The 21150-nt window shown below is 38.4% G+C and overlaps 1 protein-coding gene across 1 annotated transcript in view; it reads left to right on the top strand.

Annotated features, from left to right (window-relative positions):
- The window catches only part of APOLTP (apolipoprotein lipid transfer particle homolog), a 1292669-nt gene that overhangs the window by 703104 nt on the left and 568415 nt on the right, over positions 1-21150 (top strand). Inside the window, exon 25 of the mRNA XM_085632129.1 lies at positions 8058-8213. Within this exon, the coding sequence (XP_085488255.1) occupies positions 8058-8213 (156 nt within the window). The remainder of the gene's footprint in view (positions 1-8057; positions 8214-21150) is intronic.

The raw sequence follows: 21150 nt of genomic DNA, 5'->3' as shown, positions 1-21150 counted from the left end.
ACATTGTAATCACCCCCTTTCATTCTCTGTGAAAGGCTGCAAATACAGGGATGGAACTATTTTCCATTAAGTTGATTCTGCCAGCGTGAGGATGTCAATGCCAATCACTTCCTGCCCCCTAGAGGTTGGCTCACCCCTTTGAATAAAGTCCTGGATGGTAAAGTTAATCCACGCTAAAGGGAAATGGGGTTGAGGAGAGAGAGAAAGAGAGACACTCCTGCTGGTTTGCAGTTGAAAGATCCTAACTAGATTCCTTAGGAACAACATCCTGAGACCAAAGTATCAGAGTTAGATCTCCACCTCTGGGTGAGAGAAGACAAATTACTAAGGTGGCATACAGCAGGAGCAATTAAAATATGAAAACACTACAGAATCACACTTACCAGGTGCAAACGGATGGTAAAACTGCACCTTGAAACTAACACAGAACATGAAGACCACTGCAGCACTGGGAGCAAGGAAGTCTGGATGGGAAAGACAAACTAAATACTAGGGGTAAAGAGGCAGATAGCAAGTCACAATAGGTGATGGCTCAGGAGGACCATGGGTAAACCAAACAGGGGAAAGACCACAAAGGTGTATGTAGTAACCAACTCGACACTGGAGGTAGTAAGATGGTTATTTATTGGCTACATCGGTAGCAGAGTCAGGGAGACCTGCTCTGCCAACAGCTCCAACAGGAATGCTCCAGCTTCACACAATTGCTAGGAGACTCCACATTCTAGAGCACAGTAATCATCAATGTTTAAAGGTGAACTACCAATATGCATAAGCATGAACAGTGTAAACATAAAATACAAGATACAACCTATCTTCTCTTTCAAACCAAACAAAAAAAAAACAAACACAAGAACAAATTACGACCTGAACCTTGCTGGTTTAACAATGTTTCCGGAACTTTTCCTTGGAAAGATTTGGTTGATAGAAGGAGGAACCACTTTCTCAGAACATGCGGTGACATCTCTTACCCAAATTTTCACCACCCTGTTGAGGTTCCACCAATGACCTCCTTCAACCTTTACTGTATTTCCAACAATCTTAAGAACCTTGACCGGTTCACTGAATTTACTGTCACCCTTCTTTGTATGATCAGCGGTTTTGATCTTAATAGAGTCTCCCACTTCAAGCGGAGCTACTTTAACACCCCTTTTAGAGTCAAACCACTGTTTCTGTTTAGTTTGTGTAGGCAACATATTTTCACTCGCCGAAGACATTAACTGGGCAACATCAGATTCAAACTTGACCCACTTGCTCATCCATGCAGGCCTGAAACTCGAGTTGGGCTTCCGTCCCCTCAAAAGTTCGAAGGCAGAAATCTTAGTGTAAGAATGAGGTGTAGTTCTATAGAAACAAACCATGGCATCTAGTGGTCTGCAAACATCATGACTCCCTGCTCTGGCACATTTAATACATTCTCCCACCACCCGATTCATCCTTTCAACTAAACCGTTAGTTTGCGGGTGGTAAAGAGAGCTCTTCTGATGTTTTACACCAGACTCAAGGAGGAAAGATTCAAATTCTGTACTGATGAACTGTTTCCCATTGTCCGAGACTAAAGTCTCAGGCAACCCTCTCTAAGCCACACACTTTAAAGAAATTCCACAACAGTTTTGGTGTTGGCTTCCCTCACCATCTTGACCTCAGGCCATCTTGACATATAGTCCATAAGGACCAAAATTAACTGGAATCCACCTGAAAGAACTTCATACGGTCCCATGATATCAATACTTAGTTTCAACCACTGTCCTTTAGGGTATTCAATAGGCATTACCGGGGGCACTGACACTTTCAAACTCTTGTCTGCCGCACCGCAATACAACAATTGGAAACCACAAAATCAATGTCAGCATCCATCCCTGGCCCCCAATATGTGTCCTGGATGCGCCGCTTGGAAAGAGTAGAAAAAAGATGACCCTCATGGGCTCCCTCAATGATGGTTTTGCGGAAAACGTCAGGAGGTACAAACTTGTCCGCCCTGAGCAGCAAGCCATCTTTAATGGAGAGCTCACCTTCAACCTTCCATATAGATTGAAGGGAGGCTGGAAGAACCTTTTCTCTGGGCCACCCTTTTCTAACAAAAGCACAGACTTCTCATAACACACAATCAGATTCAAACGCCTGAACCCAACCAATCTCCAAGCCCAGATTCCATTCAGGTAACTCCATAGCAGCAACAAAACAGTCATAACAATCCTCACTTGCTAACTCATTCAAACTCACATCATCATGTTCACTCAATGTAATGGGGAAACGGGATAAAAAATCCGCTCTGCCTTTCTTGCCACCGGTAATATGTTTCACCTCGAACTGATATTGAAGGAGCCTCGTTACCATACGCATAATTCTTGGCGAACAACACTTACTCAAACTTCCACCCAAAATGTTTGCCAAAGGTTTATGGTCCATCAAAAGCAGGAACCGCTTACCCCAGATAAAAGGTCGAAACTTATCAATAGCCCAGGCACAGGCCAACATCTCCTTTTCAATGACGCAGTATTGGAGCTCGGGAGTTCTCAACACCCTTGATGCAAAACTCACAGTGTTCTCACAATTGTTGTCTAATTGTGTTAAAGTTGCACTAATACCTTCTCCTTCTTGGCAGAGACTGAAGTCTTGTTTTTTTTTTTTTAATACAACACAGCGCAGGGGAGCGCAACATGAATAGGCACGGAAATACCTTTGAGGCAGTAGTCCAGCTGCGATTATTCAGTAATAAAATTCAGCATACCCAATCTTCATGAAGAAATACCATCAGGAGTAGTCAGCTCAGCTGCGTGGGTTCCTCATGTAGCCAAATGATTTTCGCCAATATTTTTGTAGTAACCAACTCTACACTGGAGGTAGTAAGATGGTTATTTATTGGCTACATCGAAAGCAGAGTCAGGGAGACCTGCTCTGCCAACAGCTCCAACAGGAATGCTCCAGCTTCACACAATTGCTAGGAGATTCCACATTCTAGAGCACAGTAATCATCAATATTTAAAGGTGAACTACCAATATGCATAAGCATGAACAGTGTAAACATAAAATACAAAATACAACAGTGTAGTAACGAGTCAAGCCAGGAGCAAACTAATATGAGTAGCGAGAAGTTACAACAGCAGCTTTTACCAGACACGGGAGCTCAGTGTTAATCAGGCCACAATACTCTTTCTGCCACTATTGACCCAGATGTGCGTCTGAGTGTGCCGGGCCCTAGTGGCTGTAGCTGTACTCTGGGGAGTGTGGCATTATGTATCCCACCTTGTAATTTCCATTGTCCTCTGTGTCATGTGTTTCATCTTTGTCTTTTATCATGTCTCATGACGGGTCATCCTACAAGGTACAGAAGACCCCTGCTTTCACTTTCACTGCATGCTGACATATGATTTCTGCAGTCCCACAGGGGATGCTTTCAAAATGAAAAAAAATTGGAATGCAGTGAATGACACTGGGGGAGTGTGCAGTGGTCTCCAGCACCACCTGCTGTTCTTTCCGTGGCTGACAGCCACACTTCAGAAGGTGAAAGTTGTCCTTCAGAGACAGCTTGCACTTTGCAAATGCATTATAGCCTCCAATCGGGTCTCAATAACTTATAAATCAGTTGCAACTCCAGTTGATTCCTTAAAGATTCCCAGTGTATCTAGACTAGAATTACAAGATCAGTTAGACTTTTCCAAATGGAAACAAAAAATGGAAACAAAAACTAAAATTGAAGCTTCTTAATTTTCCCAAATGCACCGATTCGTGTTTGAAACCATTAAACTAATTATTTGCAATGTACTAATCAAAAACATTTCCAGCTTCCTGAAATAAGACTCTGAATGATACCAATTTGGTAACTGAAAAGAGCATGTTGTAGGTGTGCATTCCAATGACAGAATCAGTATAAAATCTATATTTGTGACCGAAATCTAGTTGCAAAACTTTTAACATTTTAATTTTACAACCCTATCCTCACCCCCGTTTCAGGTTTTTAGGGGAGTCAGTAGTTGTTCCCTGGACCACTGCCGACTTTCAACCAAACAAATGTAAAGTAAAGAAAACCCTTCTTTTTAAATACAGCTCCATTTCCATTAAGGCAACCTACCTCAATCATTTTTATGAGGTAGGTCGAACTGCAACCCAATCTGAATCTGAATTTTCTGAACCGATCTCTTTGTACATAGGTCAGCTCAGAAAATTATTTACTGGTCACAAATTGCAACCAGTTTTTTGTGAGTAGTAAATAGTACCTCTGGCCACACGTCACATATTTTAGAAATCCTCTAAGTTAGCACCAGTTTGGGATTTGAAGGCTGTTGCTTGAAATATTGATGTTCTAGCAAATTCAGAACATTTTGCATCCTTCAGCAGCTCCTAAATATATGAGGTATGCATCTTACTTTTTTGTTTTTAAATGATATTATCACAGATAATATTAACTTAATCATTAAATCCATCCAACTCCTCTATTGTCCAATGCAGAAATCTTTTTTTCAATTCTGTGAATAATATTTTTGGGCGACCAGTAGACTTTTTACGACTAGTGACACAATGTCTATGTCCAAAGTTTGTATAGTGATGTTAAACTGTAATGTCTCCCAACAAATATTTACAAGGCCATGAAAAGTCACGCAGGGTGACTCTACATGGTGTTGTAAATATGGGGAAGTCCATTCCGCTGCTATTGCTTCAATAAAAGTGACGCACTGGTGGCGCAATGGGCTTGTAAATAAGCCTTTTTGTGTGGTTGAAAGGTTTTCATTACCTTAAAATTTGGTAACAACGAAATAATGCATTTTGGAAGCTCAAGGAGAGTTCTAGGCAAATGCATTTCCCTATAGAAAATACCCCCATTTTAGCTGTATTCTAATTCCTTTCCCCCAATCTTCTCTTTGAACCGTTGTATATTCGATGTATTAGCCTGAATAACATCTCCGAAAAAACAAATTTTTGTGTCATCTATTTCTACAATTTAAAAAGCTCATGTATTTCAAATTATAATGAAGGATCGGCCCTATAAAATGTCAATGCGGAATGTTCTCTGTAACTGATCGTTTACTGCTACTGTATTAAGCAAATCCCCAGGAAGAAGAGGCAGGGGACATATTTGTAGTGCAAATTAACCTAATCAATTCAGACTAAACTGATAAGTAAAATCTCTCACACTGATGACACGTCTGTAAATTGTGTGCATGCGCGCACTGGGTGAGACACGTCAAAGGACTTTTGGCGAATTTGAAGATGGCTTTTAGACACGGATTAAATGTCAGGAGTCATTTCATTTCACTCTGATCGTTCCCATGGCATCTGAGGTTTCCCACAGATGTCTCAGCGGAGAAGGCCCTTCAAGACAGCTTAAGTGAAACGAGTCAACACTCTGAGAGAATGTCTCAGCTGCCAAATTACATATCCAGTGTCAGCTTCTCGGGTTGCAGAGCCTTTTCTCAGTACCCAGAACAATGTCTCAGATAATAAAGTTGTTTTGAGATTCCAAGATCTGCATTGAGCTGTGTTTTATGTTTGCATATTATTTACAAAACCATATGGCCTTATCTTATGTAATGTCTCTGCTAAAACAGAGACAGACATCAGGGGAGAAAGGCAGACCCCTGCAGCGAGGGAAAGCCCACAGCCCTCCAGGGGCCCCCAACACTACAAGGTGACCCTCTGCTCAGCTTCAGGCCAATCAATAGCTCTAAGATATAGGAGGCTCATGGCCCCAACATCACTTTCTGCAGGAAGGCTCGTTATTTTGTGTTACGCCACTGACAGTCACGTACAAAAAACACTCCTGTATGCAAGCATGCAATGCCCATTGTTCAAACATGTTGATTCTTTTTTAGCCTCACAGTTTTATGAAGTGCAAACTTGCCCAAGGGCACTAAAGTGCTTAACATAGGGCAGAATTATTAGGGAAAGGGACATTTAGGGGTTTATTTATGAGAAGTGTTGCATCGCTGCGAGAAAGCAGCGATGCAACACTTCTCAGTGTGACCTCCTTGCGACACCATGGATGCGCCGTATTTACAGTATGGTGCATCATGTCGCAAGGAGTTACAGGTACATCAGTATTACTGACGTATCTGCAGGCGCAAAAGTGACGCGTTGCTGAAGTGTGTCTGAAAACAGAGCAACTCCAGCAAAGTGTCCTTTCACATGGGGCAAGGGCCTGCGTCACACTTAGGCCGGCCATGAGGCAGGCGTAAGGTTTTGATGCAATGGCATCCTAGAAGTGGCACACTGAAGTCTTATAGATTTCAAAGAGTCACTTCTATGGGGCTTTGATGCGGTGGAACGCCAACACTGCATACATTATACCTGATGCAGGTATAATGTAGCGCAGGGGTTTATGAAGTGACGCATCAACCTATATGCATCACTTCATAAATATAGAGCAACGTGGCGCAATATTTACGCCACCGCAGCGTCACAAAAAGTGAAGCAACGGCAGCGTACATGTAATGCAGGGCCTCATAAATATTTTGAGGTTACTCCTGGGCTCAAACCCAGGGCCAGATGAATCAAAGTGTTGCGTTGCCCATGCATCACATAGGGCAACACAAGAGTAAAGCAACACCAAAGTCAGATTTACAAAACCACGCAAGGTCACCTTGCTTGTCCATGCAATGCTTGGTAGATCTGGAGTAACGCAAGGCAGTGCAAGTCAGTTCCTTGTGTTACTCTGCCCCAGGGAGACATTCCATGGGTGGAGCGTAGGTGTTCCCACACATCCACCCCTGGATTTGGCACATTCCCAGAGTAACTAATATTAGTAGACATGGGAATGCTTCAAAGTGCTATGCATCCCCAAGGGAGGCATAACGAGAAGAAATATCTTTATTTCTCCTTGTTTTTTCCTCTTTCTATGTGTGCTGCATTCTGCAGCACTCATAGAAAGAGGAAAATGCCTCAGGGGGTTGTATTTGTGCTTCTCTTGTCTCCCAGACACTCCCATGTCTCTTATTCAGCAGCATCAGAGGAGCTGTCTAAGCCAGAGAATGAATGCGTCTAAGGTGAAGAAGAGGAGCAAGACAGGGGAAGAAACTTGGAGGAAGTGATGAGATTTCACCAAAGGCATGGAGCAAATGTAGAGAGTAGGCCATTACTTTTTACAGTTGCTGTAAGAACGGCAGTAGTGAAGGGGTATTTATTTGTAATTATGAATATCTAGCAACTAATGCTGCAGTTTCAAGCACTATTTGAAAAATTCTTAATTTAATATTACTCACTAGTCCTCTAAGCATCCACCAAGCAATCCTTGTGTTATCTTGTATACAAAGAGAGTAGCTAGCTGGTTAAATACTGAAAGATTTAGATTCAAGTGCAAAAAGGAATGGCTTTACTAATGCCTGTTCAAACTTTCCTTTGGTAAAATTTTGCTGGCAGATAGCAAGCAGCTTGTGTTTCTGGGTGTTTTTCTGTGCCTATGTTTTTCAAAGTTTAACACATAATTTGACATTACTGGGCATCATAAGTGCTTGAATGAGCATGAAATAAAAAACACGATTAAAGTTATGGAGATCAGTGGGCCACAAAATATTTTGACCAGGGCCCCAAAAATCCCTAAGAAGTCATTGCTCTCCTTGCTTTTGGTGAGAGGGAAGCCCAATGAGCCAAAGAAGAGTAGAATCATGTAAAGAAACACTTTCTGCATTTCTGTGGTGGATTGGGCTCCTTCACCAAAAGCAAGGGGTGGGGCACATAGAGTGAAAACGGAAGCTGCTAGAGAAAAGGGTGAGAGAACATCACTGGAGAGTAAAGCCATTTTTACACCCAAAAAACCAGGTTGAGGCTGCTCGTTTTCCCTCAGTGGTCCCTATTTTGGGTAGGTAGGTATGTGTTTTTTTTCTCATGGTGCTTTCGTTTGGGTGACACACTTTGTTTGTCTCTAAGTGGAGGTAATGATTTTCTGATTTCTGAATTTCTGTTCATGGACCTTTGTTTTGCCATCCATTACACAATTTGTAGAATTTGAGAGTTTTCTGCTCCAGTTCTGTGGTCAATTCTCATGATAATTGTTTCATTCTCTGCAAGGGTAGAATCTTTTTCCAGCCTGTGATTTATCTTAAGACTTCTCATTTATTTTCCTGCAGCACACTTGGAGAAGAAAGTAGATGATAAATTACAGCAGTACTCTGTAGATGGGGAAGTCTATCTTCCGGGCGTCTTTGGAACACATACCATTGGACTTCTTCAACTTCGAGACAACTCGTGGTCCAATGCACTTAGGGTCAAGTATGGACTACTAGGTAACCCTCAATTGAACTTGAACAGTTGAACTTTGAGAAATGTCTATGCTATCATTGCTCTTGATTGCCCGCCATGATACTTTACAGCTTTTCACTATAGGCCCAATCTACCTCCAGATTACGTAAATTACACCATGAGTACTGGTGCAATCTATGTAGTCTGGCCCCCGGTGTTGTCGTTAGGATTATGGTCTGGAAGTGTGATGGTCTGAGTTTCAATGCAGCCCTTAGCCAATTGGTATGAATGTGGTACATTAGAACATAATGCAGTCACAATACATTTGTGAAATTTGTGTACTTTGAACGGTTCATAACAACATGCTAGTGAGAGAAGATTTCTGCTCGCTCAATCAGAAAGATAATAAAGCATATCATTAAATTTAAATTGGGTTGCGTCTTCTAATAAAGTTCCCTTTCCCTTTCAAAGATGGCAAAGGTGAAGTAACTTTGTGACAAGCCAATAGGTCACGCACCGGCTATCAGTATTTTGGCTTTCTTAATGCTTGCTTTGTTTTTTCAGCCTTTTTGTAAACCTTTATTGCTGGGGAAGCTGACAAGCCTTTGTCAACCAAAAACAGTGGGTAAAAGCAAAAATATTTTTGGGTCTTAAAACCACTGATACTGAAGGGAACTACTTTGTGTGTGGATGTGCTGCTTGTGAAAGGGCAGAATGGTCACAGTGAAGTTGGCCAATTGACCCACTGCTCCATGCTGTAAGCTGGTGTAGGAGGTACAAAAATGTGAATACGCAATAACCGACCAATGGATGAAGAGCACTGGCTGCAAGCCCCTCTAAGTGCGCATATTTTTCCTATAATTTTATCAAAATCAAAAGGCTTGCCAACGCCAGACCTAAATATGAATAAATCTGCTCTAGGACGTTAATGAATTTGTGGTGTAGATTGACTAATTTGGGGAATCTACAAAGATTTCCCAGGTTGCGTCTGCAAATCTGTAACAGTTTCAACTTTACAGGCATAGGCTTGGAGCACTTTTGTAAATCTGCAATGTGCTCATAGTGCAAGATTGCTCATGGGTCAGAGGGGAGTCTCAACTGTTTGCATCTATGCACTTACTTGTAGTACACTCCAGTCTTTGAAGGCCCACCACAGTCACTGACTGCAGATTAAGGGCTAATTGTACTAACATTATCGTTTGCTGTTTCCTAATAGCGTATTTTTGCGATTAGCTATTAGGAAATCGCAAACAGCTATGTACAACAGTGTGTTTTCTACACTGTTTGCGATTCACAGTGGGGTGCAATTGACCTACCTCATTAACATTCATGAGGTAGGTCACAATTTGCGACCCATTGGGAATCGCTAAAAACACAGAGATGGTGGCCTGCTGGGGACAGTAGACCACCAAGTCTGTGTTTGCTTTTAAATAATGTAATTTTTTTTTTAATGAGTCCTATTTTTCATAAAGGAAAACAGGATGCGTTTTAAAAAGAAAAATGAAAAGTTTTCTTTACCCCCTAAAAACGTTTTCGCATACATTCAGCAAAGGGGAAGGGGTCCCTTGGGGACCCCTTCCTGTTTGCGAATAGGTCACCACCAAATTGAATTTGGTGGTAAAAAGCAAATGTTTCGCGATTTTGGTCGCAAAGCATTCATACATACCACAGCAAGTCCCTATTAGGAAGGGACTCCCCTTACAGGCCCCTTCCTAATACCGAATTGCTAACCTATTTTGCGAATCGCAAAATAGGGTTTGGTACATAGAAAAAGGCTTTTTACAGATCGCAAACAGTCCAATTCTGCGAATTGGGCCGCTTGCGAATGAGAAATAGTGACGTACCTGTGGCTCTATATCCCATGAAAATCTTTGCATGTGTAAATCCTTTTACAAGTACAAAATTAACTTTTGTGAATTTCAAAAGTGGTTTTACTGTCATTGAAAAGGATATTTGCACGTATAAGCGAAGCCTACTTCTTCAAATAGCTTTGTGAATACCTCGCCCGTGTCCCCGAACAAGGTAGACTTAAAATCCCTGCAGTATTTGAGACATTAAAGATGCTGCAAATGGCCGGGATCTGACATCCTTTCCGGAAAAGTAAAGCAAACATCAGCCGTAATACACATACAGCCTGCGTATCCCTTGCCGTCATTTAGGGGTCATTTTTCTTCAAACTGAATTATGGTCTGGACTGTGTCTTCTAGAAACCTGACACGGAATTAATGTTTAACAAGAAATGCGCTTGATGTTCCTGTAACTGTCAAACTGATGTCTGTTGATGGAGTGGGCAGGTGACTATTACTGAAGGCCATTTATACCAATCATAAAAGTGTCAATTCATTGTGTGCCTGCTGAATGCTTTTCTGACATGCCCATAACAGAGAGGCAAGGGGAGGTAATTAATGAAAAGTGACTTAGTGGCCAGAGCGCAGGAGGGGCTGCTGTCCAGCATGTCTCTCTTGAGATTGCATTTCAGCTGTGCTAAGTATTGTTGTTTTTTTCGCATTAACTTTCTCCAGTTTATACACGAATCGCAAATACTTTTTCCATCATAATGACCTTTACCAAAAAAACATATATATATATATATATATATATATATATATATATATATATATATATATATATATATATATTCACTGAAAAAACCATGGGTTTCACACACGTTATAGTTAGGAATTAGCATTTAAAAAACCTTGCAAATTCACTGAAAAAACCATGGGTTTTACACACGTTATAGCTAGGAATTAGCATTTAAAAAACCTTAGAAATTCAATGAAAAAACCAAAGGTTTCACACATGTTATAGTTAGCTGGACATTTCACTCGTAAAAAACCAATGAAATTCCCCCGTTATAGTTAGTTCAGCTAACTATAACTCGCGCGCCCGCAATGCACTGCTGATGACGTCACATATTACATCACTCATGACATGGTCAGTGACATCACTCATGACATCACTGATGACATCTCAAATGACATCACTGATGACATCATTCAGAGAATGTGTGTTTTTCAGAAAATTACATATGTTTTATATATGTATATCTCAAGGTCGATGGAAGAATACATGGGTATATAAGTGTCTAAATGGATGAATTGTTTTTGAAAAATTGATTGTATAACTGACTGATTAAGTGTATCTTAGTGAATACATGGCTTAGTGAGTAATGTTTAAATATGTAAATATCTGTATCAGTCTCTCACTTTGTGTATAAGTGGCTGCATGGGTTGGTGAGTAGCTACATGGGTGTCTATATAGGTTATTAGTTGGTTTTTTGAGTATCAGTGTCTGATGTCTGTATGGTTCGGTGGGGGGTATTACGTAGTGCATAGGTGCATGAATGAGTGACTCACTCTTTGTATGTGTTGAAGACAGCATGTGTGCAGGACTCTATGGGTGAATGAGTGTGTGCATGGGTGTGTTAGTGAGTGAATGACTGTCTCAATAGTGTCTCTATGAGTAACTACATATGTTTTAAACGAGTATATGTGACAATTGGTGTATATAAGCGAGTATATGTGAGAGTGAGAGATTGGAAGAGTTCCTGTATGAATAAGTATGTGTTTCTATAAGTGATTGTTTAAAAGACTAAGTATGTGTAAGTTTCTGTAGAAGTAAGTGTGGCGGTGTGTGTATAACTGTATATGCAAGTAAATGTATGTTTGATTCTTTATTAGCATGAGTGACTATGTGTGTGAGTACCTCTATGGATGAGTGGCATTGTGTAACAGGATGTATACGTGTATGAGTACATATGATGAGTGAGTACATGTATGAGTGACTGTACAGGACTGTTGGTGAATGAGTGGATGTGTATGTGGATCTTAGAATTACTGAATAGGTTGTTGTAACTGGTATTGGTATGTCCATTGTTTTTAAAATTTTAATTTCTATTTTTGAATGTGTGTATCAAAGGTTATATTAGGGGCAGAGGTGGTCTGCCACTCTATCACACGGATGATGTCATCAGTGATGTCATCAGTGATGTCATTTGAGATGTCATCAGTGATGTCATGAGTGATGTCACTGACCATGTCATGAGTGATGTAATATGTGACGTCATCAGCAGTGCATTGCGGGCGCGCGAGTTATAGTTAGCTGAACTAACTATAACGGGGGAATTTCATTGGTTTTTTACGAGTGAAATGTCCAGCTAACTATAACATGTGTGAAACCTTTGGTTTTTTCAGTGAATTTGCAAGGTTTTTTAAATGCTAATTCCTAACTATAACGTGTGTGAAACCCATGGTTTTTTCAGTGAATTTGCAAGGTTTTTTAAATGCAAATTTTTTTATTTTATTCTATTTTTTAAACATATTTTTTTTTAAATTTTCTATCCTTTTTTTAAGACTATGGTTAAATTTTTAAAATTCTATAATATGTTTTTTTTTAAATATTTTATAAAATAAACAGGTAAAATTTATTAGCAATACATTTTTTCCTTTTTTTTTTATTTTATTTTTAGTACGCGTACCGTAAGCTTACGGTAAGCGTACGGTTTACGCAATGTCCGTAATTTATCTACGCTGTTTGAGTATAGTTACGCAATTTGCGTAGCCGCGCGTACTCCGCGTGGGACGCGTACGCGTGTACGCTACACGCGCACGTTACGCGGAAGTGTCGGGTAGTGACTGTTATGCGCATGCGCGCAAGCGCGTGTCTTTTTTACGCGCATGCGTACTTTTGCCGTAAGCGTACCGTAAGCGTACGGTAGGTCATGTGATCATGAAACACAACTTTTGATTGGTTGAAACTACTTTCAGTTCTAGAACTCTCCTACACCACACCCATTCCCCTCATTTCTGCTTGTGATCCCTTAGGAGAAGGAGCTGGGTTGTCTTTGTGATACGATGGCAGAACAGCAGAGCCCTTCTGAGAGTGAGGCTAGCACTAGCAGCACTACCTTGAGGCAGAGAGCGAGGAAACAAAAGACCTCTTATGTATGGGATTATTTTACTTTTCCTGAAGGCCAGCAAAAGGTAAATGCACCCTTAGTGACTTGCAAGCTGTGTCAGCGTGTACTTTCAAGAGGTAATCCTGACAGGAAGTATTCCTTTGGGAATCATACCATGATGAGGCACCTCAAGGATGTACACAAAAGGACACATGCTCGACTTACTGGAGGTAACCCTTCAGTAAGTCAACCAAGCACATCCACAGCAGCTCAGCCTGGACCATCATCTGCAGGGCTGAGTCCTTCTTCTGCAGGTCAGGTGAGCCCTTCATCTGTGGGGGGAGCATCTCCTTTTGCTGGCCCTCTGGAAATTAACCCTCGATTTCTGAGGGTTGATATTCGATGCGCCTCTTGTCATGATCTAATTTGTCATAGGGAGACCAGTGTTTCCCTAGTGAACCTCAAAATAGATCAGCACACTTGTCGCAGAGACTAATTTTCCCAATCTTTCTTTCCTCTGTCCCTGCATGAACACAACGGCTCTTTTAAGAGCCAACCTTATCTTTCATCTTTTTTTATATATATGTTTTTAAAAACTTTTTTTTTTTTTTTTTACCGTACGCGTACGGTGCGCGTATTTTTTTTTTTTTTTTTAAAAACACTAAAAATCAATTATCACATTACAAGGTCTTTGAGAGACTACAATTATTATTATTGACTTACCATACCCACTCAAAAAAATATTTATTCATTTGTTTTTTAAAAAAATTGCTTTAAAAATGGTTCTAGTTTTCGAAAATTTTCTATATCAATCTGAAAAAAAAGAAAAAAGTATTAATATTTTTAAAACATTTTATAATACAGTACACATATTTACATATTTATCAAAAAATATTTTTGCCTTATTTTTGCTGTTTTCAGAATATATTGCATTTCACTATAAATTGTGAAAGCAATTGCATTCATCATTTTACAGCGGGCAAAAAAAAATAACAATCTCAAAGATTGTATTAAAAAAGCCCAGAATCTCTTTTTACTTAAACTTAACATTATAGAAATGCATAATATTCTAAAAAAATATCATCTAATATCAATACTTATTTCTTTAAAATACCGTCTGATATGTTTGTTTCAGAAGTATAATCACAATATTATATCTCAAATAACTCCACATTACATCTGGTTCCATTTCCTTTAGGCCAAATAGTAATTTTAAAATTCTTTTTTGATTAAATTTCCAATGGTAATCCAATAAAATTCTAAAGTTTTATTTGTACAGATCTCACCGATTCTCTGTAACATATTGGTTCCCTAAATATTTATTAATAATTTATTAAGTCCACAATAGAATTGTTTACCTTTCCACATGGCCAAATAGTAATTTAAAAAATCTTTTTTGAAAAAATTTCCAATGGCACTCCAATAACATTCCAAAATTTAAATTGAGCAGATGTTACCGATTTTCTCTAAATTTTTGGTTTTCGAAAGTTTCATTAAAAATTAAAAAAGTCCACATTACAATTGGTTATCTTTCCATTAGGCCAAATGATAATTTAAAAAATCTTTATTTTTGAAAATTCCAATGGTAATCCAATAAAATGGTAAAATTGTTTTGTCCAGATCTTGCCAAGTCTCTCTAAAATTTAGGTTTCAGGAAGATTAGATAGGAATTTGCTAAATCAAAAGGCAAACGTTGCTTAAAAACCAATTGGGAATCATTACACAGTGTCCAGCCTTTTTCACATTTAAGATAAACTGTGTAATGTCCAGAAGTAACAGTAGGTCCTTCATGGAAAATTATTGCAACAGTTACAAAAGTTTTTCCTGAAATTGATAATTGCTGTCCTGTAAACTTCTTTATTAAAGTATCCAATTTTGAACCATCAGCTCTACATCGTTGCATCATTAAAATTACATACTGTCCGTATTCCTTTAAAATTAATGTTGAAAACATGTCAGATTGACACTCACCGCATTGCATGCTATGATTAGCATCTTTAACTAATTTAGCAAAAGTGACTGTTTTAGTCTCTGGCAATGTCAAAAAAATAAACCTTTCATTATCAACATTAGAGCCACATATATTATAACAGTTTTCACAACTATGTTCCCATTTATAAGAGAGACCAAATAAATTATCAATTGCAACTTCTTCTTCTTCCAGTACCTGAAGAAAAAACATCAAAAATTCGTGTGCATCTTGCTGTTCATTTTGAGAAAACTGTGTTCGTCCTGAACATACATCTAAAAGTTTTCTAATTTCAGTAGCACTTTCTATTTGAGTTTTATCATTACTCAGCTTTTGAAAAAGGAGACTCAGCTCTGAACAGAATCTTTTTCCCTGATTTACTATTATCTGCTCTTGCAAACTTTCCAGATAAAATGCAACATTCAGCACTACATTTGCATAGCAGTTGACACCAGAGCTATTTTCAAAATGACATCCTACAACCTGTTCTTCTTTTTCCTTACTCTTTTTGCTTGCAATTACATCACTCCTCTTTTTTTTCCTCCTCTGTACATCTTCATCACAGATATTCTCATTTCTCCTTTTACGAGAAACTACACGTTTCTCCAACACAGGATACTGACCTAAATGAGGAGCATAGCTTCTTCTTAATCTATTATACTCCTTTACACAATTTGTATCAGCACTAACTTTTGAGTCATCAAAGTCTATCATGAATAAACCTGATAATGTTTTCACTCGTGACAAAGCAACATATGCCATACCTTCTTTGAACACAGTTGAACCAATGTTCACAAATGCACAATCTACAGTCAATCCTTGAGACTTGTGAATAGTTACAGCATATGCTAGCGAAAACGGAAACTGCTTCCTACGTACATATAAGTCTTTCACAAGCATGAAACGAACTGTACAACGACAAATGTCTTTAACTTCTTCTATCTGATCACATTTTATTTTTAAACATTCAATTCCATCTTTTTTCTGATAATTAATAAAACCCACAACTCTTCCCATAGCTCCATTAACTAAACCTTTTTCAACATCCAAATTTCTCCTTAAAAATACTCTACAGTTCATGCAAACATATAGATTTTTTTCTAATCCAGCTGTTTTGGAAATGTTCTTCTCTAGTGAATCCAATTTATTTTTCAGTGTGCCTGTTACTGTGACAGTAATTCTTCCATCCTCAATTTTGTCCACTGCTTCTAATTTCCTGATCTCTTCCTTTTCCAATTTCAAAAGCTCCTCATTGAATATTGAGCATTCACGTAGAGTTGGCATTAAGCAGATGATACTTTTGTTTTCTGCAATGTTCTTGTATATCTTCTCTGCAACTATTTCTTCCTTTGGAAATAAATTATGTAGCAGCCGACTCTGTAATGCTTTTTTGCCAACTTCTGTGAGTAGTCCATTGTCCTTTAACTGGAGTAAGTTGCAAAAGATCTCCAAAAACTATGACGTGTTTTCCACCAAATAACATGTCATAGTCTGTCTTCAGAATTTGCTGCATTCTTAAATGCACAAAGGCAAGCATTAAGTTTGAAACCATGCTCACCTCATCAATAATGAGAACTTGCATCTTCTTCAAGACTCTTGAAACTTCCAAGGATGCTTCTCCAGTTAGCTTGTTGTATTGTATTTTGTTCTCATGCTCCACTGGTAACATTAGCAAACGATGTAAAGTGATTCCTTTTATGTTATATGCTGCTAACCCAGTTGGAGCAGTAACCACACAAGACAAAGTAGAATCCGTTTTTTGCTGTAGGTAGCTTCTGATGACTTTAATTAGGAAACTTTTTCCAGTTCCAGCTTGTCCGCTTACATACATCCTGATTGGATGAAATGATGTGCATGAGCACTCTTTTTTTTCATGTAGAAATCCGTGATCAATTTTGTTTCTGATCTCTTCATAAATTTGTTGCTGCTCTTCGTTCAGTTGTCTTTCCAAATTTTGTAAGTCTATAAATTCTTCTTGAGCTTGATTCATAGCCGTTTCCACTTCATTCATGGCTATTGATGCTTCATTTTCAACGATTGGTTGTCCTAGGGGATCTTGACTGAGTGTTTCTGAACTTTGGCTGTCCTGAGAACTGTCTCTAGCTATTTCTGCTGCAATTGTAGTTTCCTGTTCAATTTCTTCATTTAACATTTGCAGATAACTTGAGAATGTACTGCATTGTATGCTGTCTTTGCAAGCATTAAAAGAATCTTCATAGCTTTGAAATTCTCCCAGTAGTTCATCCTCTGTACGCCATGGTTTAAACAACTGTAAAAGAGCCAAGTAGTAAAATTCCTTCTTGTCAGTAGTGTCGCAACTCAGCTTCCTGTGATTTATCAAACTTCCTTTTGTTTGCTTCACCAAACATCCTTCCTCACCAATGACTTTATATTTTCCATTGTTGATGTCTTCTGCGGCTTTCCGTGAATAAATGTAGTTCTGCAGCACTTCATAGAGACACATGTTCTCCAGATGTTGACTTCTCTTGGGATAATATGTGTCCAACATGTTTGATTTCAAAATATCTGTACTTTCTGGGTCATTCTCGGCCAAATATTCAATTTCTCCAACAGATTTTAGTACCCGATTTCTCATTGCTGCAAGGCCTAAACTTGCCCAAATTATTCTTCTTGACTTCGAGTAGAGACTTGCAGAAGATAACCTATCTGAACATTCGTAGGATCCAATTTCTCGATGCGATAACATCTTCAAACTGAAACTGTACAGCTTCTTACTGACAGTCTTCTCGTGAGAAATCTCTTCCCACATTTCCTTCAATTCTGTTTTTTCTGATTTCGTAATGTAAGACGTTACATATCGAGCAACAGCAATGGAATTGTCAGCTACATACTGTATATCCATGTTAGCGTTCCACATGGATAAAATGACTGGGTTGTAGTCATTTATATTTTTTGATTCTTCTTTTCTTTTAAGGTTGTAGGTATTCTTAGGTGATTTTCTTGTGATAGTATGTCTCACAGCTGACATAAAACTGTTTACTCTTCCATTTGAAAGAACAGGTCTAGGAAATCCAAATCGACATTTAGTGTAGTATTTATCTTTGCTCTTGTATTTCCGTCGACAGTATTTTCCACACCGATGACTTTGGAAACGTAAAACTTGCTCCTTTAACTTTTTCTCTTCTGTGCTTTTTGGTATAGCACATGTTGCATATTCTTCAATGTAAGATAACACTGCTTCATCAGTATCTGTTCCAAACTTTGGGGCATCCTTGATCCACAACAGCATATGACTATGAGGAGCACCTCTTGCCTGGTACTCTTTTCTCCAAAAGAAATCTACTACTTCTCCAAGAGGTGGATTTTTTTTATTGCAGATGAAGGACATCATAGCCTCAAATCTATGATTGAAATATCTGCAAACATTAACCGGATCCAATGAGCACAGTTCTCCTGCTGTCTTGTATTCGATGTTTTTAATGTTTGAATTTGCCTCTCGTAGAAAATCCAGTAAATCATCCCAAGCGTACTCGGCACAGCTTAGTGTAACGAACCATGTTGGTGTTCCTAAATTCCGTAACATGCATTTTAATTCACCATGGCGTCGGTACCAATATTCATTTGTCCCACGCTGACAAGCCATCAGATTGATCAGTTGTGTTTCCAAATGATCATCTCGGTGCTGCACTTTCTCCATAAAATCCTTAGCAGACACATTTTGTAAATGTACTCCACTTTTTAAAATGTGATTTACTGCATAAGACAGTGCAGACAAGTCGCTTTCAAATAAAAGATGGAACAAATAAGGAATACTTTGTCGAAATCTGGGATCTTCAGCATATAGTCTTGTAGTCCGATACTCAGAAGCTGGAATCTGTTCCGGACGTTCATCGTATCGTCCTCCTTTTCCTTTAGGAAACAGCTGGGGAAAACATCGAGCTTCCAAGCTCTCCTCCCATACACTCACGGGAGTTCCTTTTGCTTTCTTCATCTGAAAGAGATCAATATTGTCTCCCATAACTTCTTTTGAATGAAGAGGATGTATGCTAAAATGTTCATAAATTTCTTCTTCCTTTGACTTGTCCACTTTTTCAATTTGTCCAGTTGGTGTTTCTGTGTCTTCTTGTAAATCTTCTTCTTCTTCTTCTTCTATATAAATTGATTCATACCATTTGTTATTCCTTTTCAAATACAAATTTGCTCTTTGTACTTTCCGCACATCTACCAGCTCCTGCCAAATCTTCTTATTCTTTGTAGGTACACCATTAACCAGAATAATTAATGGTTCAGTTTCCAAAGTATCCGCATCAATAGTTTCCATATTTTTTTTCAAATCCAAGGGCAAATACACCACTCTACCTTTTAAACCTCTCAGTAAATCGGAAGGAGGTAATTTACCAGTTTTGGGCTCCATACGTACTATGGTCTGGAACGGATGAACACATTGAATGAGTATAGACTCATATGTATTTAATTCAGAAAGTTCAGCAGGAATAGCATCCAATTCTAAATTATTATGTACAGCTCTGGTCGGCATTCTATTTTCCTCTAACTTGTTGTAACAGTATTTACAAATACGCTGATCTTCACCCAAATCAAAACAATTTTCAAGAAATATATATGTGGCAAAATCCTTCCACTTATAATTATCTTCATTTTCACTCTTTCTGTAGAGATCAACATTCCTAGTTTGTTTTCTATAATGAGTTCTGCGGCAACAAATACAAGTAAAATTTGGTCTTTCATTAGAGATTATTGCAAATTTTGTTATGTGATCATTAAATGTGTTACTTACAGAGGGTTCTACATTCTCTTCCACTTCTTCCTCATTTACTGTGTCCTTCTCTGCACTGTTTTGTTCAGGACCAAAGTAACAAAACTGAATTTCATCAACAACCTTCTCTACATCTGATACCGTTCCTCGGAACAGAGCCCTATTCAATTCATTTAACTTTATTGCTGGACTTTTGGCAAAATACAACCGTCTCACAAACTTTCTCATTTCAGTATGATGAACAGCCAGCATCCTAAAATGATGGAAAACACTATTACACACTTTTCTAGATAGACAAGCCAGAGAATGACCCTGCAAACCAGTATTCTCTCTCACTCTGCATGGATCCAGACTTTGAAGCACCTTAATCTTCTGTTTTATACTTTTTTTACTATATTCTCTTAGAAACTCACGAAATTTGTCAATAGATTCCTGACGCACAGTGCAAATACTACTACAATTCCAAGTGTACACTGGGGCTTTAGGACGTCTCCCCATAGCCTCATCTGCCATCACTTGTACCTCATCTCTTGGAACCATTATCTCCTTCTCCATTATGCAACCATTTTTTACTTCGTAAGCACGACCTCTGGTGTCAACTGCATGCAGCAAACTATTACTTTGAAAATAGCTCTCTTCATTAAAAAAAGGTTCACTACTTGAACTATGCATCCACTTTCCTAAAAACACTTTACAAAAGTTTGTTCTGTTCACTACTCTTTTCCTTTTGCTATGTGATTTCAGTACATTAACCATTTTGTCTAATGTACGCATCCTATTCAAAATTAAAATGAATAGTTTCCTTTTTAATTCTAATGCCTTTGCTGCAATGGCTTCAATTTCTTTTTTTCTTTTATAAAACTTAGTCTTTTGCTTATATTTCTTCACATCCTTTATCAAATTGGACATAACTCTTCTCTGAAACATTTTTCTACGTATCTCTTTAAACGCTGTTTTTCTATTTATGTAAATCTTTTCAGTTGCAGAAGGTATATTTGCATTAACTAAATTCTCAATTTTTTCCTGTCCTTTTCTTTTCAAAACATTCTTTCCAGTACAGACATTTTGTACATTTTTCATTCTTTTGAATATATTTTTTAGAAATTGTTTTTTCTGCTTACCAGAAGATTTTTTCTTTTTCCCAACATGAGCATCTTCTACTAACTTTGGTCCTCCAGTTGTCTTCAAATATAGGTTTTTTTTGTGAGTTTTTTGAACTCTGGATTTTGTAGGCATCTTAAATTTTGTTCACTGCTCTTCAGCAATACCTGAAAAAAACTAAAAAAAAATTCCTTTATTTTATTTAAATATATTACTACATTTCTTTTCACAATAGTCACAAAACGTAATTTCTTTGCCAATTTGAAAACACACTTA

The sequence above is a fragment of the Triturus cristatus genome, chromosome 10, assembly GCF_964204655.1.
Source record: "Triturus cristatus chromosome 10, aTriCri1.1, whole genome shotgun sequence".
In the NCBI taxonomy this organism is placed as follows: Eukaryota; Metazoa; Chordata; class Amphibia; order Caudata; family Salamandridae; genus Triturus; species Triturus cristatus.
Note: the sequence above shows the minus strand (reverse complement) of the source record. Positions and strands in the feature narration are given on the sequence as shown.